The following is a 16313-nucleotide window of genomic DNA, read 5'->3' on the forward strand; positions in this document are numbered from 1 at the left end:
TTTTTTCTTTCATAGGCTTCTTCCACTGAGTCTTCCCAAGGAACTGTCAGCTCAATGAAATAAACTATCCGTTGACTCACTGACCACAACACTATGTCAGGCCTCTGCTTGGTACAAACTATTTCCTGGGGAACAACAAGTTTTCCCCCTAAATCTACTTGCATTTCCCAATCACAAGCACCTTCCAGGCGGCCACACCCTTGCCTCCTTACTAACTTATCCCTTCTGTATTTCTCCCCTTCATGGACAAACTGAATTGCTAAACTCCTATCCTTAACACCTTCTGAATTCACCTGTCTTTGTTTCCCTTCGATGCCTGCAGCTAAACATTTCAACACCTGGTTATGTCGCCATGTATATCAGCCTTGTGACAAGCTAACTTTACAGCCTGACAAAATATGCTTTAAGGTTGCAGTACCTGAACACACTGGGCATGATGGGTCCTCATTTACCCACAGTTTTAGGTTCTGGGGGTTTGGTAGCACATCGTATGTAGCCCCTACCAGGAATGTAATACGATTCTCCTCCATACTCCAAAGGTCCCTCCAACTAAGCTTCCTCTTCTCTACACTTTCCCAATTCAATCACTGTCCCTGTTTAGCCTGGGCCACTACCTTGCACCCCTTAATATCTCCTCCTGTCTACGTATCTGTTCCACGACCAGCTTTCTTTTATCTTTGAGACCTGCTTTATTCTAGGGATCGACCGATGTGGGTTTTTTAGGGCAGATACCGATTATTAGTAGTCAAGGAAACCGATAACCGATATTTAGAACCGATATTCATTTGCAGTAAAAATTACAATTTTGGTGTCAAAATTTAGAATAACACACCTGGGATTAGACTGAAAAAAACAGTATACTGTTTGTTTGTTTTTGTACACTGAAAATCTGTGATAAAAAGACCTTAAACTTTTGTAGAATAACACAAACTCTGACGTAAATCTTGGTTGAAATGGTTGGTTGTTTTATTATATAAAAAACAAAAAGTGCAGATATCTTTTAAAGTTCACTGAAAATGAAATGGCTCCCTGACTTTTTTTTTATAAGATCAAAGTAAAAACTGAACTGCACAGTACTGAAATTTGAGTCTCGGCAATAAGTTAAATTATCTAAAAACAAAAAGTTCAGGGATCTTCTAGCAGCATTTATAAAAGTTCACTGAAATAAATAAAATAGCTCCCTGAATTTGTATAAAATCAATAAAGTAAACAATGAACTGTAGTACTGAAATTTGAGTCTCAGCTATTAGTCCCAATCCAGTAGCACCAGATTGTAGTGCAGATAGCAGAGCTGCTCAGTATGCTCTCCTGTGAGACATTTCCTGTTAAACTCGAACACAAATCTTACTTGAAATGCCTTTAAGCAATATGTTAAATTATCTAAAAACAAAAAGTGCAGGGACCTTCTAGCAGCATTTATAAAAGTTCACTGAAATAAATAAAAAAGCTCCCTGAATTTGTATAAAATCAATAAAGTAAAAATTGAACTGTACTGTACAGTTCTGAAATTTGAGTCTCAGTTAGTAGGCCCAATCCAGTATCACCAGATTGTGGTGCAGAAAGCAGAGCTGCTCAGCATGCTCTCCTGTGAGACGGCTTCTGTTCTTCTCATAAATTGCAGAGACTTCACTGAAGACACGCTCGCTCGGAACAGAAGAGGGTGGTGAGCAAAGAAACTTTCTTGCTTGTGTGGTAAGTAGCTTGAAGCGGCCTTCATTTTGTTTCCACCACTGGAGTGGATCCTCCTTACGCCTGTCAATCACTGGCTCCTTGAGGTACAGTTGTAACTCATCATCAAGGCAGACCTTGGCCAATGGCTCACCAGTGTGGGGTCCTGGCAGAGAACTGAACATCTCATCAATACGGTGAATACAGGATGTCTCTTCGTCTTCTCTCAGTTGCCTTTTGGTGGTTCTCCTGTCACTTTCATGGGTCCCACTCTCTTCTGCAGCAGCTTCCTCTTCGTCACTTACCACTTCTGCAGCAGTCACCTCCATAATGGCTTCCTCTGTAGCAGCATGTTCTTCTTGACTGCTCTGTTTTGCCGCACTTTCCACATCCTCATTCAGCCATTCTTTGGCCTTGGACAACGTAATGTCAGAGGAGAATGCATGATTCTTGTAACGAGGATCTAGGAGACATGCCAGCACCACAGATTTCATGTCTTCTACTTTTGAGAAGCGTTTGATCAAGCTCTCCCTCATGGCTTGCCTGAGTGTTCCGATGCCTTGTGTCGAGGGCCCACCATCTTGAAGTAGCATCTTCAGCACGGCCAGACAGGGAATAATGCAGGATGCTGATGCACTGTTAGAGCTTACCTCTAGTGTCACTTCCTCTACTGGGATGAGAGTCTCGACCAAATTGGACACAATGTCCCAATGTAAGCAGTAGGATATGCAAATCCTCCATGCTCACCAGCGTAGATGTTAAGAGCACGCTTTTGCTCCAGCGCTCTTTGCAGCATGTGGAGCGTTGAGTTCCATCTTGTTGGAACAGTCTGGACTAGGTTGTGTTGTGGCAGGCCAAGGTCCTTCTGAATGTCCTTCAAACGTTGCTTGGCAAGAATCGAGTGGTGGAAATGGATGGCACACTTCTTGATGATTGCAATGATACCTGTAACTGCCCTTTGACTTGACAGACCATCATTCACCACGAGTTGCAAAGAGTGCGCTGTGCAGCCTCATTCCTTTCACCATATTTGCTCCGCTGTCTCGAAGCACAAGTGTGACACGGTCTTTGTTTCTGTTCCAATCCTGAAGCATGCCCAGGAATTTCTGTCTGATGTATTCCCCCATGTGGGATCCATGCATTACCTTTGTGTTCAAAACAACCTGCTTTCTGTTCCATTCATTGTCAATGAAGTGACATGTGAGGCTCTGTGGATCCAGACCAGCAGTCTGTAGTGAAAGAGGGTGCATGGCCAGCATTCTCTGGTTGGATCAGGGCTCCCATGTGCTTCCAACACACTCACCTTTATTAGTGATTGATTGGCTGAGATATATATATGTGGATGCATAGGATTGGTCACATGCATGCATTTTTTATTTTTTTCTACTTTTTCAATTTCAAATGAACCTATTTAAATGATGTGTGCAATATGTTTCTTGATGACCCTGATGAAGGCCACAAGCCGAAACGCGTCGGTCAATAAAGTTTCTTTTCCATACCACAAGTGTTGCTGGAGCTCTTTTGACATTTTTCAGTGTTTCCTCACTTTCCATGCACCTTGTGAATCGGTGAAGTTGTGCCAGAAACCACTTTCTACCTCATGGATCAGGGCTTTTACCTTCTCAACAACCTCTTGGTGAACTTCTGGGAGCATTTCAGTGCGATAGTACTTCTCACTTTTCAGTGAGTATTGTGGTGCTGCTGCTCCCATGAGGCGCTTAAAACCAACATCAGAGACAACTGTGAATGGCTGGTTGTCAGTGATTATCATTTCTGTTATTAGTTTGTCAATCAGTTTGGATCGTTGATCTGAATTTGTCCACATTCTTTGTTTTTGAAACAGGTCTTGTACTATAGGCTGAGATAAAGTTGTTGTCCCTGCCTGAGATGAAGTTGTTGTCCCCAGCTGTGACTGTGCAGTTGCATACAAGTCACTGTGATGGATCCTAAGATGGGACCACAGGTTTGAAGTATTAAAACATTTTTGCCCTTGTTCCTCCTCCCATGCTGACATTTTCTTTGCAGGTATTACACACAGCCTTTCCTGGGGTTGGTTCCTCCTCTTTGATCCATCCATCTGTAATGAGGATTTAGAAAAAGACAGACATAAAGAAAGAGTGAGTTAAAAAGTGAAAATGTATATACAATATAAATATACTTAATTTATTATAGCAAAACAGCTTTGGAAAGTCTCTAGTTGGTTTCAATTCTTTAAATACAGTAGTGGAAAGAAACATTTACTTAAGTACTTTACTAAAGGATCATTTTTAAGGTACTTGTACTTTATTTTTCCATTTGATGCTACTTCACTTCCACTCCACTATATTTAATAGAGAATTGTTTTACTTACTTTCTACTCTTATGATATATGAATAACAGTTAATTAATGATGTCTTATGTTCTCTCTCAGGTACATCTGATCCAGCCTGATTAAGTGCAAACCAATAAAGAGGGTGGCAGGAACAGGAACCTTGGCTCACTTCATTTATTGATAGCTTTATTACTTTTCAATTTTTTTTTTTTTTTTTTTTTTACATCAAATAGCATAATTAGTTTATAAATAAAGATTAAGCTTTCAGTGGTTACCAGACTTATTTTTATTAAAGTAATTTGTAATTACATGTATTTAATATACCAGTTACATTTCATTTTTTCAGCAAAATGAGTACTTTTACTTTAATGCCAAGTAAATTTAATTGACATTCTTCTATACTTTTTAAATGCATGTCTAAATGAACTAATGAAGCCTACAAAACAACCTCACATCAGTTGCTGAAGCTAGCGTGCATATACACAGACACACGCACGCACGCACACAGTCCATGTCAACATAGCTGCACGCAGACAACAGTTTCTTCTCAGCGCGACACACACACACACACACACACACACACAAGCAAGCGCCATACCGACCATACACAGCTGAAATGCATGTCCGTTAGCTTTAGCAGCGGATGTGAAGTAGTTTTAGACGACATTATTGTTTCCAATGGCTGCCCGTTGCGACTCGCGAGCAACCGCGTGAGGGGGGGGACAGACACTGAGACACAGTATGAAGATGGCGTGTTTATCAAGCATCAACAGTGGTGTCTTTAAAACTTCAGCATAGAGATTTCTTATTGCAACTTCGACATTTTCTGTTGCCTTACCTTCAAACATCACACTGCTGCTTCACGGAGCACTCCTCTCTCCCCTCCTCTCTCTCTGTGCCGCTACCTTCAGTGTTGATTGGCTGTCACTCACTTGTGCCGTGTAGCCAATCAGTGGGGGCTGTAGGTGGGACATTTGTTACACAGCACAGAGTGGAGACTTCAGGCAGACAGGCAGAGAGAGACGGCTGCATGAGAGCCAAAGGAGCGCATTTTAATTAAAATAAACATATTTTAATTAAAATAAACATATTTTATCGGCTATCGGTGGAAAAAACGGCCGATGCTGATTATCATAAAAATCCTGAATATCGGCTGATATTATCGGCAGTGCCGATTATTGGTCGATCCCTCCTTTATTCCATACCGGTTTGCCTGAGCCAAGCCCCAGGCCTCCCCGGCCAAACTGAACATTACCTACAATCTCTGCATGTCTAAGAGGTGCCTCTGCCTCCTGAACTGCCAATCTTGGGTTCCACTTCCTGCCCTTGGTTGGATTTGGAACCACACTCCTAACTATCACGTCCTTACTACCAGATAACAAGAGCTCTGTCCTGACCTTGGTACATTTAAATTCCTCTGTTAAACTAGATACTGGCAGCTGAAGTATCCCTTTTCCATACAATGCAACACTTCTTAGGCACCTAGGAGTGCCCAACCACTTCCTAATACAGGAGCTAACCGACCTTTCAATTCTCTCCACTACGGATATTGGAATTTCATAAATTGACAATGGCCACATTAACCTAGGATATAGCCCAAATTGCAAACACCACAACTTCAACTTTCCTGAAAGTTCTGATTTATCTATTCTATCCAATCCTTCTAAATTTCACCACCTGTTCCTCATCATTCAACTCTACATTGTACCACCTACCTAACTCTTTACTGACTTTTCCCTAATTGTTGGAATTTTCTCATCATCTATGACAAACGTCCTATCACTTAACATCCCTCTACGTATCGAGATGCTTCTAGACTTACTAGACTTGATCCTAATGCTGGCCCACTTGAGGTTCTTATTTACCTTCTCTAGTAGCCTCTTTGTACATGGCATTGTTGTGGTCACCAGTGTCATGTCATCCATGTAAGCCCTAACTGGTGGAAGATGCAACCTGTTCTGCCGTCTCTCTCCACCTACCACCCACTTAGAAGCCCTGATGATTACTTCCATCGCAATAGTAAATGCTAATGGAGAAATTGTACACCCTGCCATAATGCCTATTTCTAGCCTCTGCCAACCTGTTGTGAAGCCTGCCGTACTTAGACACAACCTAATATCCTGAAAATATGCTTGCACTAAATTGACAACTACCTGTGGCACTCTGAAATAGTCAAATGCACTCCAAATGAGGCTATGCGGTACTGAACCAAACGCATTTGCAAGATCTAAAAATATTACATGCAGGTCCCTTTTGTTAATCTTCGCTGCCTGAATCTGGTGCCAGATCATCCTAGTATGCTCTAAACACCCTGAAAAACCTGGTATTCCAGCCTTCTGTACCATGGTATCCATTAAGCTATTCCTTTCTAAGTAGCTAGCTAATCTCTGCGCAACTACACTAAAGAAAATCCTCCCCTCCACATTCAAGAGAGAAATCATCCGGAACTGGCTAAGGTCCACAGACTCCTTCTCCTTAGGAATGAGGACACCCCCTGCCCTACGCCATGCTCTTGGTATATGCTCTTGCAGAAAAATCTTTCAATTAATATCTGGCAAAGTCAGCAACTCCCCCTACTGGCCACACAGAGAATCAATACATAAAACCTCAAAGAACAGCCCGGCATGTTTTACCCATTTATGGTTTTTAATCTGAAATGGTAGCAAATTCAGCTACAAGAGCAGCGAGGGTTGATTTACACTTAATACTCAAAGTGATATAGTACTAAGTGGGACACCAAATGTCATCTAGGCCAACTAAAAGTAACAAAATAAACCATTTACTATCTAGGCCAACTAAAAGTAACAAAATAAACCATTTACTGTAAACACAATCTGCTTTATTATTTTTCTGTTTTAAATAAACTGCAACACAGAGGGGACAGTGGGCACAGTGGATGGAGCAAAGGCTGGAGATGGACCTAAGATGAAAAACAACAACAAAAGCTAGTCATGTTAGATGTCATATTACACTTGAAAATGATGCTGCTTATTTTCTAAATAAAATAGTACAGCTATAGCTTGAAATAAGAAAACAATCTGCCAGTGGAATAATTGAAAATTGCTTGAGAAGTTTTGAAATAATATGCATTTGTCGGAAAAACATGTCCCTTTTCGTATGATTATGTCTTATATTGAAAATTATTCATCTCAGAATGTTCCACACTGAGCAATTACAAAGGCTGTTTTTGTTACCAGGTACAGCTGAGGTTGCAGCAGACACAGAGGAGACAGTGGGCACAGTGGATGGAGCGGAGGATGGAGATGGACCTAAGATGAAAAACATGTCCCTTGTCATATGATTATATGTTATATTAGTATATCTTAATGAGATAATTTGACAAGAAATTAAATATGGTGACAGATTTTCCCTCACCTGATTCATTAGCCTTGGCTGAGCCTGAGGAGGTGGACTGCCCCTGGGCTGAGTCAGTGCCTCCTCCAAAATACTTTAACAGTGCTCCTGGGGAAGTTTCATGTAACTCATGAGCATAACAGGGAGTTAATGTAAAAGGAATATGTTTATTTATTCACATAAATTACTATGCTCTTCAGCAAACAGTTGCAAACAACATATCTCAAACTATAAGTTAATTAAGTTAATTTGCAAAAACATATTGCTGGCAAACATCACCGCGTTTGTAATTAACGTTTGCTAATATTTGCTATCAAACGTTATCAAAAACGTTGTTTTGATGCCAAAAAGCGACCCAGAATATATATGTATATATATATATGTGTGTGTGAATCAACTTATTCAAAGTATTACACAAACACAAAAACGTTAGCTTGAATAGTAAGCTATCTAACCTACCGGTTAAAAGAGAAATTTCTCTAGTTTTGAACTAACGTTAGCTAGCTAATTTGCTCTTATAGGCTAATGTAGTTGGAACAATATATCAACAATTAGGGACTTTCCTAATTTGAGGAAACTTTTCAAAATCTCCTCGACACCAAACGTTACATTACCAAGACATACAAACATACCTTTATCTTGTCGTTTTTCTCCTCTTCCTCTTTCTTCCTTTTTCTTTTTTCCACCCCTGAAGGTTATGTCATTTTTTGCGACATTATAAGGCCTTCCACCTGCTCCTAGCTCCTTGGATGCGCAGTGCGCACTGCACGGCTGGATGCAAACACGTTACTAGTGGAGCTCTGACATTTAGAGCAGAGAGGCAGTAGGAAACTACACTCTGTTAACATAATATTGTCTTTTTGTACAAGAACGTACATTTGATAATATATGAATCATCATCACTCACACATGGAAAAAAATAATGAATTACTTTTTTCTTTTGTTAAGTTAATTGCTCTTGGGGGCCCCCTAGTGGTCACAGGGCCCTAAGCATGTGCTTAGTTTGCTCATGCCTTGGGCATGTGTTGAAAACGAAGGCTTTTGTTGCATGCTAAAAACACTGGAACCCAGGTATGTGACTCTGACCAGACATTTTTTCGCCGACACAGCCGTACCCAAGCTCTACAGAGAAGTGAAGTATAAATTCAAGGAATCTTTGACAACAGCAGGAACAGTGGCATTAACTTGTGACACCGGGACTTCAAGGTCAGGGGAAATATACGTGACTATAACAGCACTTTATCTCACAGAGGACTGGCGACTGCTGTCTCACATTTTCCAAACTAGCGCAGTACATGAAAGTCACATTGCAGCAAACATTGCAGACCTCATGCAAACTGCAACACAAGAATGGGGGATTGTGGTTGTAGTAGACAACCCTTCTAACGTAGATGTTGCCATTTAGTTCACAGAATACCTGTGTATAAAGTGTTTTGTTGATGCGCTTTATCTGTCTTCGCACAGGGTGTTAAATCTTCCAACAGTTCAGTTTGTCAGGTGTATGCAGCATTTCTGACAGGCTTTTATGATGATGTTGGTAAGTCTGTCTGCTTTGCATCACATTTTACTGCAATAAAAATGATTAAAGTCAGAAGAACAGACTGAAAACTTTATCGTATGAGGTAAAACTGATGTAAACAAAGTTTTCAGAATGTACTTGTACTTCTTTACACTCAAAGAAAGGGCACATTTTGAAGGAGTTGTTATTTATAGATTATTATGTTATGGTTTTACTAGTCTGGCCCCCTTGAGGTCAAATTGGACTGTATGTGGTCCATGAACTAAAATGAGTTTGACAGCTCTAGACTGGATACTCTGACAATCAGGCCATGTAAGAGTCTCACTGGGATGCTTCTGGTGGTTCCAGTTGATCCCCCCTGATGATCCCCTGTTATCATGTGACCAAAGTTCCATTCATCAGTAACGACAACTGAGATAACTCCATTCACTCATGTACACTGTCAGATGCAGGTGAAATCTCATGGAAAAGTGAGTACCTTAAGTTGAGTTTATTTACTGTTTCCAAGGTGGGGAGTGAATAGGTCAGTGTTGTATCAGTAGTCTTACCTTTTGGATGCCACTTGGAACGTAATAGCGAATTGTTATTGTTCCATATTTCTCATATCCAGGCAGAGATGAAGAGCTTTTGGTGACATCCATTCTGCCTCCATCAGGTTGTGTTCCTGTCAAAATGCCATATAACTCTCCACATGTTGGGCACACGGGCTTGTAGTCAAAGGCTGTTTTCAGACAGCTTCTGCAGAATGAGTGCTTGCACCGCAGAGTCTCTTTCTCTGTGGTGACTATCTGTTCCATACAGATTGGACATGATTCTCCTTCAGGATCTTTGCTGTGTGCAGGTGAAGGACCTGAGGTTCTGCTGCTTGGAGTGTCCGCTGGACTTTTTTTCACTGAAATCTTTTTTGAGCTCAGTGTATTTTGTGAAAGGAACTCTTTCAATTTAGCAACATGCACAAAAGGCCCAGTCACTGTGACTTCAGCTCTGTTGTGGCTGGGTTTAAAGAGGAGGTGTGGAAATCTCCGCTGCAGGTCTTTGTGCTCATGTGAACTCACAGGGACAGATGTGACCTGCAGGTCGGAGGCAGTTCTCTGGTAGAATGTGATGAATCGCTGTCTGACAAAGTCCCCGTGAACACGGTCAGAGGAGACAGGTTGTGGTCTGAAAGTTACCCGTACTGTGCTGTTAGGTTTATTGTGTCCTGCTCTGAGGTTAGGCTGTGTTTCAATGACAAAACTGTTCCCTTGAATTTTCTTTAGTTCTCTGGAACAATTTTGCTCAATGTAGGCCATGACAAAGCTGGATACATCCACAGGTTTGACATGGGGTGAAGCATCTCGCAGACTGGTTCGTCTACGTGTGACAGGACTGGAGTGATGCCTCCCAGCTGACAGTTTGACTGAAAGGTTCTCCACCTCCTCATAGGAGGTTCCTCTCACTATGTAGCAGGAAGCTTTTTTCTCAGGACTGTAAGATTGAAGAATCTTCATTAATCTTCCATTGTCTTTGTAATGTGCTGCATCAACGATGACAGTGATGTCAGTGATAAACTGAAACAAGACATGACAGCTGAGGTTAGCTATTGGCTACATACCGCCATCTAAATGCAGCATGCTACATCATAATGGGGCTTGAATGATTACTCAAGAGCAATAATGATTTTCATAAAGAGCCAAACTCTCTGCATTAGAACTTTGTTTCAAAGTTTGTTTCATTGAAGTGTTGCACAAGAGTGAATGGACATTAAAAGAATACTTCACCTGCAAAGTGACCATTTGTTTATCAATTACTCACTGCGTCTTACCTTGAATTTGTAAAGAAAAATTAGTTTTTCTCACATACCTTCACAGTGAACGTGGAATCCAAAAAAGGCAAACACATTTTTAAATATTGAAGTAAACTGGTACTGCGTTTAACAAAAGCAAAACTGTATCAAAACATCTGTTAACAAACTCTCACACAACTTGTGAGGAATTCTCATTTATGCAGTCGTATGCACAGACTGTAAAAATAATGGACGTAGCTACGGTGATGTCACCTATTGGTTTGTGGACTGCCGTTTTGAAGCCTCGAGTTCTGTATTGTGGCTGTGCCCATCTTGTTTTTTTGGAGCCAGAAGTGACTAATTTTGGGTGAGAGGCTAAAGCTGTGACCGAGGGGTGGATCTGACTGAGAACAAGGACACTATCAGCCAACAGCCTGTCACTCAAAGTGGCCCACATTTATTTATGCCTAACTTTAAGCCTTAATAAAATGTTAGGGGGTGACTTATATAAAAATTCACCCCCTGTACGGTTGTCATGAATGTTTAAATTAGCTATGGAGACCAAAAACGTATTCCGTACCAGGCTGACAACATGTTTATTTCTGTTGTAAAGTGGGGTATTTTAACATGGGGGTGTGTGGGGATTTACTGGCTTCTGGAGTCAGCCTCAAGTGGCCGTTCTAAGTTTGTGACACTTCCGTGTTGGCTTCATTTCTCAGCCATGGAGGTTGCCGCTTGGTTGTCTGCTCAGTACTTCTCAAACGCATGCATTTTTCCTAAAACGTTACAATATAAAACACACAACATCGTTATGCACAGTGAGCTAAATTCTGCTCAAGTGGAGCTCAAACACATGCACATGCCAAGACACGCAACTTATCTGTGCATAAGACTGTTGGTACTGACGTGCTTTCATTGATAATGTTTTAGTAAAAATGCATGTGTTTGGAAGGCACTGAGCATATGATTGGATAAATAGACTTGGATGATACTGCATGAATTGTGTGAGAGTTTGTAAACAGATGTTTTGACACAGTTTTGCTGGTGTGGTCCCCATTTACTTCAATTCATGAAGAATGTGTGCCTTTTTAGGATTTTCCGTTTTCTTAATGAATTCAAGGTAACATGCAGTGAGTTACTGATGTACAAATGGTGATTTTGTGGATGAAGTATTCCTTTAATTACTGTCTAGTGGCTGATACTCTTGTGTTGACTGTAAACTCAAATGGAGAAATGCAAAATGAGGAGACAAGGAGTAAAAATGCCACAAACTATCAGGGTTTTTGTTTTTATAAATTGTAGGCTTCTCTAATCTTTGCTTTTTGTAACTTTTTTTTTAACTCTTAAGGCCTCAAGTAATTATATAAAAGAAACCATTTGAAAAGTTTAGAGGGAGAAATAAGTCCTTGGCGGAACTTAAGCAACGAGAAGCTTTTTTTTTCTTTTTTTAGTTTAGGGCCACATGTCAAAAAGGTTCGGAGCAGCTCGTGTATTTGTATTTTATAAACATGTCAAATGTTTTAATGTAAAATCTTAATCTGAACAGAAATTCATGCTCTAAAATTAAGTATTTCCCACTGACATGTGGTGGAGTAGAAGTATAAAGTGGCATAAAATGAAAATACACAAGTAAGAGTATCAGTATTACTTATGAGTATTCCCAATGCACTTCATTACACTTTAATGTTGTCCTTTCAAGGGATGCACAGTAACATCGGCATGTCATTGGTATCTGCCGATATCAGCTTTAAAATTAACTCAGAATCGGCCAACCTGCTGGTGGGTCATCACAAAAAAAACACCAACATGGTGCATCTCTTGTCCTGTCCATGTTGAATGTCTTACTTGCTATTTATGTTCTTTACTGACACCTGGATTTGTGAGTAATTACATTTTGTTCACTGTATGCTGCTGTATATTGAGAATGACAGCAATAATTTATTTAACTGAACTGAGCTGAATAAGGAAGGTAGCCTACAGGTAGACTTTTTTTTTTCTTTTCTTAAATGTAGGCCTACTCACATCTGATAACAGAGTTTACTATTTTTGTACAAATGCATACTCAAAGATGACTTCCATGACAAATTTACAGTATGAGCTGAGGCCCTTAATTTTAACTTACGATGCGAAACATAGAAATGTATGAGGGTCATGGTTTATTTATTTGATGACGAGCTTTTATTTTGTAGTGCAGAAGCCGAAACCGGAAACCTTATTTCAAAGTTTTCCTGCCAACTTAAAGCACTACTGCCCGTCGAATATCAAACATATTATTTAAGTTTGCTTTTATGACTGAATCAAATAAAGAGCTATCAATTTGCATCGCCTTTATACGTATTTTTTTCAGAAAAACAACAACAATAACGACAGTTAATCTGCTTACTGTCAGGTCGTTAAAACCAAACTTCACCGACTGTAAACTCTGTTGCTCCCTTCACATCTCCCCTTCCTTTAGCCTGGTCAGACTGTTGTAAATGTAGGTTAAATATGTAAGACCTACCTCCATCCTGCAGAGCTGTTGTAAAACTGTAGCAACACTGTGTTGTGTCTCTGAACACAGTGACGACTTGACTGCTCTTTGCTTTCACTTTCAGGTTCATGCTGTCTTCACTGTTCATCACGTGTCTTCTAGCGAACCCTGTCGGTGATCAGGCGAATGACATCCAACATAAATCCACCAGTGAAGAATGCAGTGTGACTAAAAAAATATTTGTAGTTGTGTGTAATTACTATTGAGTAGAAACAGAATACTTTGCAACTGCTATTATTAAAATTTAGAGAACTTTTAAGTGCTTGTACTTGAGTATTTCCATTTTATACTATATACTTCCATTCCTCCACATCTCAGAGGGAAATATTGTACTTTTAACATGTATTTGTCTGATTTAGTTACTTTGAAGACTCAGATTAATAATAAGAAAATATAATCAACTGATAAATGATGATGATGTGTTATTATATATTAAACTACCGAGCAGAATATACTGCATTTAAAAAAGAGCTCAACCCTTACCAGCTGCAACATTAAAGTGCAACTGTGTAATTTAAGTAATCCCTTCTTATAAGACACTATCATATAATTGTATTGTATTTTACCTCTTAATTTAAGTTATATATGTGATACAATTAGGATTTGTGACATGTCAAAAGTTTTTTTTCTTATTCAATGTTTATGATATAAATTTTGGGGGGGATAAAGATAGCCTATATAGTTTGCTTGCACATAAAGTCCTTTTTGGTTAAAAAACAACAACAACAACAACAACAACAACAACAACAAAAAACTTTTCATTTTAACCAAACACATCCAGTTTATTACAGATAGTCCTCACAGACTGCATATAGTCTGATAGTTGTAGTCTACGAAATGAATTCGTGATGTTATATTCATAGATGAATTGTTTTTTTGGTTTTTTTTGAAGATTTGCAAACCAGAGTAAATCCAAAATCCTGCTTCCATTTGGCACCTGCACAGTTGTGCATTAGAGCCGGGTTAACTTCTGAGAGCCACTGTTCCAGACTCTTGTTTAGTACAACGCTCATTCAACGCATGCCCCAGAGCCAAAGACCAAGTGAGAGCGCTCAGATTGCAAAAGGCACGTTTGTGACGGCTATAGGTTGTGTTTGTATGATAGTGGCATGTAACTGAGTTTTCCATTTATCAGAGTGAAAAAGCTAGGTAGTAGTGAACTTGCCACCCACACACATCTCCCAGCTGGAGCTGGGGGGCTTGTTCATGAGCTGGTTCACACTGGGTTATTTAAAAGAACTAGTCTTCTCATCACTAATGTAATTTTGACTTTTTTCAATCTTGAAGTATCTTTAAGCATGATGTGAGAATTCTTAAAGTAATACCTGATGAGATGTCTAAATATCTAACAAAGCAATAATGAAAACCATCAACTTGTTTTTACTTATAAGACATAAATTTGAAGTATTACTTTGAGCACTCAGCCATATTAGACCATGGTGATGTGATTTACAAGCATGCAGCCTTGTCCTTAGTTAAAAACACTGGATTCTGCAGATCATGCTACATTATGCTTTGTTACAAATGCAGGCTCACGCACTCACCACTGAATTTAGTATGAATCTTTGGGATGCTCCTTTCTATACGAGAAGAAAATAATGCACACATTGCTATTTATTGCCAAGGCATTATTAGGTAAACTGCTTATTTATATTTCCAGCCTTCCGTCCTTTCACACCAGCAGCTATTGCACTCCTTCTTTAAATGATATTCTTTTAAATGTCCCCAGGGAGCACACAGAGCTCAGTAAAACTGTCTTATCTTCATATGCACCCTGTGTGGAATGGGCTCCAAAATGTTGTTACCTTAGAAGCAGTTGGCTACCTTCCCTGAACATCTTAAAGGTCTTTTAAAAACTGCCTTGAAGCAGGGGTGTACTGGGGATCCAGGGGTGAAGGGGCCCATAGAGAGAGCAGGCCCTTGCATGTGATTCAGATTGCCACCATGAAAATATACCTGTGTTCAAAGATAAATTATAACAAAAAGAATATTATTAATTAAAAAGTAGAGAATTGAATTAAAACCTTACCTTCTTTGATATTGTTGTTTGTTTGTTGTTTGTTTTGTATTTTTGATATACAATGATTTATGGGTAATATGTATGTTGATGTTGTCCAATGTCAAGTCCCTATTTGTGTGAGGACTATACATGCACTAGGGCCCATCATAATAGTGTGCACTGGGGCCCGTCGTAACTTCCTTACGCCACTGCCATGAAGGAAATATGTTGCTGCTCTGTATAGTCTATGGCCTAGGTGGATTGTGTATAGACGTCATTGGTTTGGCCTGCATACCCCTTTTCTTTTAATATTTTTTTCCTCGTGTTGGTTAATGAGTGTAGCCTATGTGTTTTAATATGTGAAGAGATCTTGTATCTCAATGGGATCTTCCTGGCTAAATGCAGGATAAATAAATAAATGGTAATTTATTCTAAATGGTCATGACGGTATCATTCGCATGACGTCAAAGGATGTCGTAAAAATGTTGAAAAAGAAACCATGACTTCTTAATCGTAGCAGAAAATTGAAGTGTCCAAACAGCACATGAAGGCATCGTCACTTGCAGTGTCAGTGTTTGTCCAGAAGATGTCAGTGGTGCTCTACACACTGATGTTCCTCTGGTTCAGATCCACAGCAGTGACGCTGCCGTCCACCATGTGACCGTCCCAACACACCAACAGCTGGCTTCTCCATCAGGCTCATTGTGTTTACTCCACACTGGGTCTCCTCTGTATTGTCACACGGCATCCACTCATTAATCTGACTCTCAGCTGGCAGAACACAGGCTGCAGGGAGCTGGCTGCCACTTGTCGGCCATGGAAGGCGGCTGTCCTGTTGCTGTCTCTCTGCCGGCGACTTCTCATCGGTGGTTTCAGTCCAGCCGGTACAGACTCTCGGACTTCCCGGTCTCAGCACAGTATGTACGGACAGTGGACAGCAACCCCATAGATAGCAGATGGTTTGATTCACAATTGAAGCTTTAGAATTGTTGTAATGTACTTATCCTGTGTTGTTTATATGGGCCTATTAATATAGCTATGTCCTGTTTAGATTTATGAACAGTATCGGCCAAGTTGGTATTGTAGGCTAGTATTAGTAGTAGTTAGTAAAATTGTGAAATTCCTGTTTTAACAGTCTGTTAATTTCCCGCTTTCTATTATCCTAAA

The 16313-nt window shown here is 40.0% G+C and overlaps 1 protein-coding gene across 1 annotated transcript in view; it reads right to left on the bottom strand.

The window, feature by feature from the left end:
• si:dkey-3h3.3 (uncharacterized protein LOC100144568 homolog) overlaps positions 1–13211 on the bottom strand; it is a 20377-nt gene extending 7166 nt beyond the window's left edge. Inside the window, exons 1-2 of the mRNA XM_050049956.1 lie at positions 13118–13211; positions 9401–10402 (exon numbers count right to left, since the gene is read on the bottom strand). Of these exons, the coding sequence (XP_049905913.1) occupies positions 9401–10402; positions 13118–13123 (1008 nt within the window). The 5' untranslated portion in view covers positions 13124–13211. The remainder of the gene's footprint in view (positions 1–9400; positions 10403–13117) is intronic.
• Positions 13212–16313: the final 3102 nt, after the last annotated feature.

This window comes from Epinephelus moara, chromosome 8, assembly GCF_006386435.1.
Source record: "Epinephelus moara isolate mb chromosome 8, YSFRI_EMoa_1.0, whole genome shotgun sequence".
Classification (NCBI taxonomy): Eukaryota; Metazoa; Chordata; class Actinopteri; order Perciformes; family Serranidae; genus Epinephelus; species Epinephelus moara.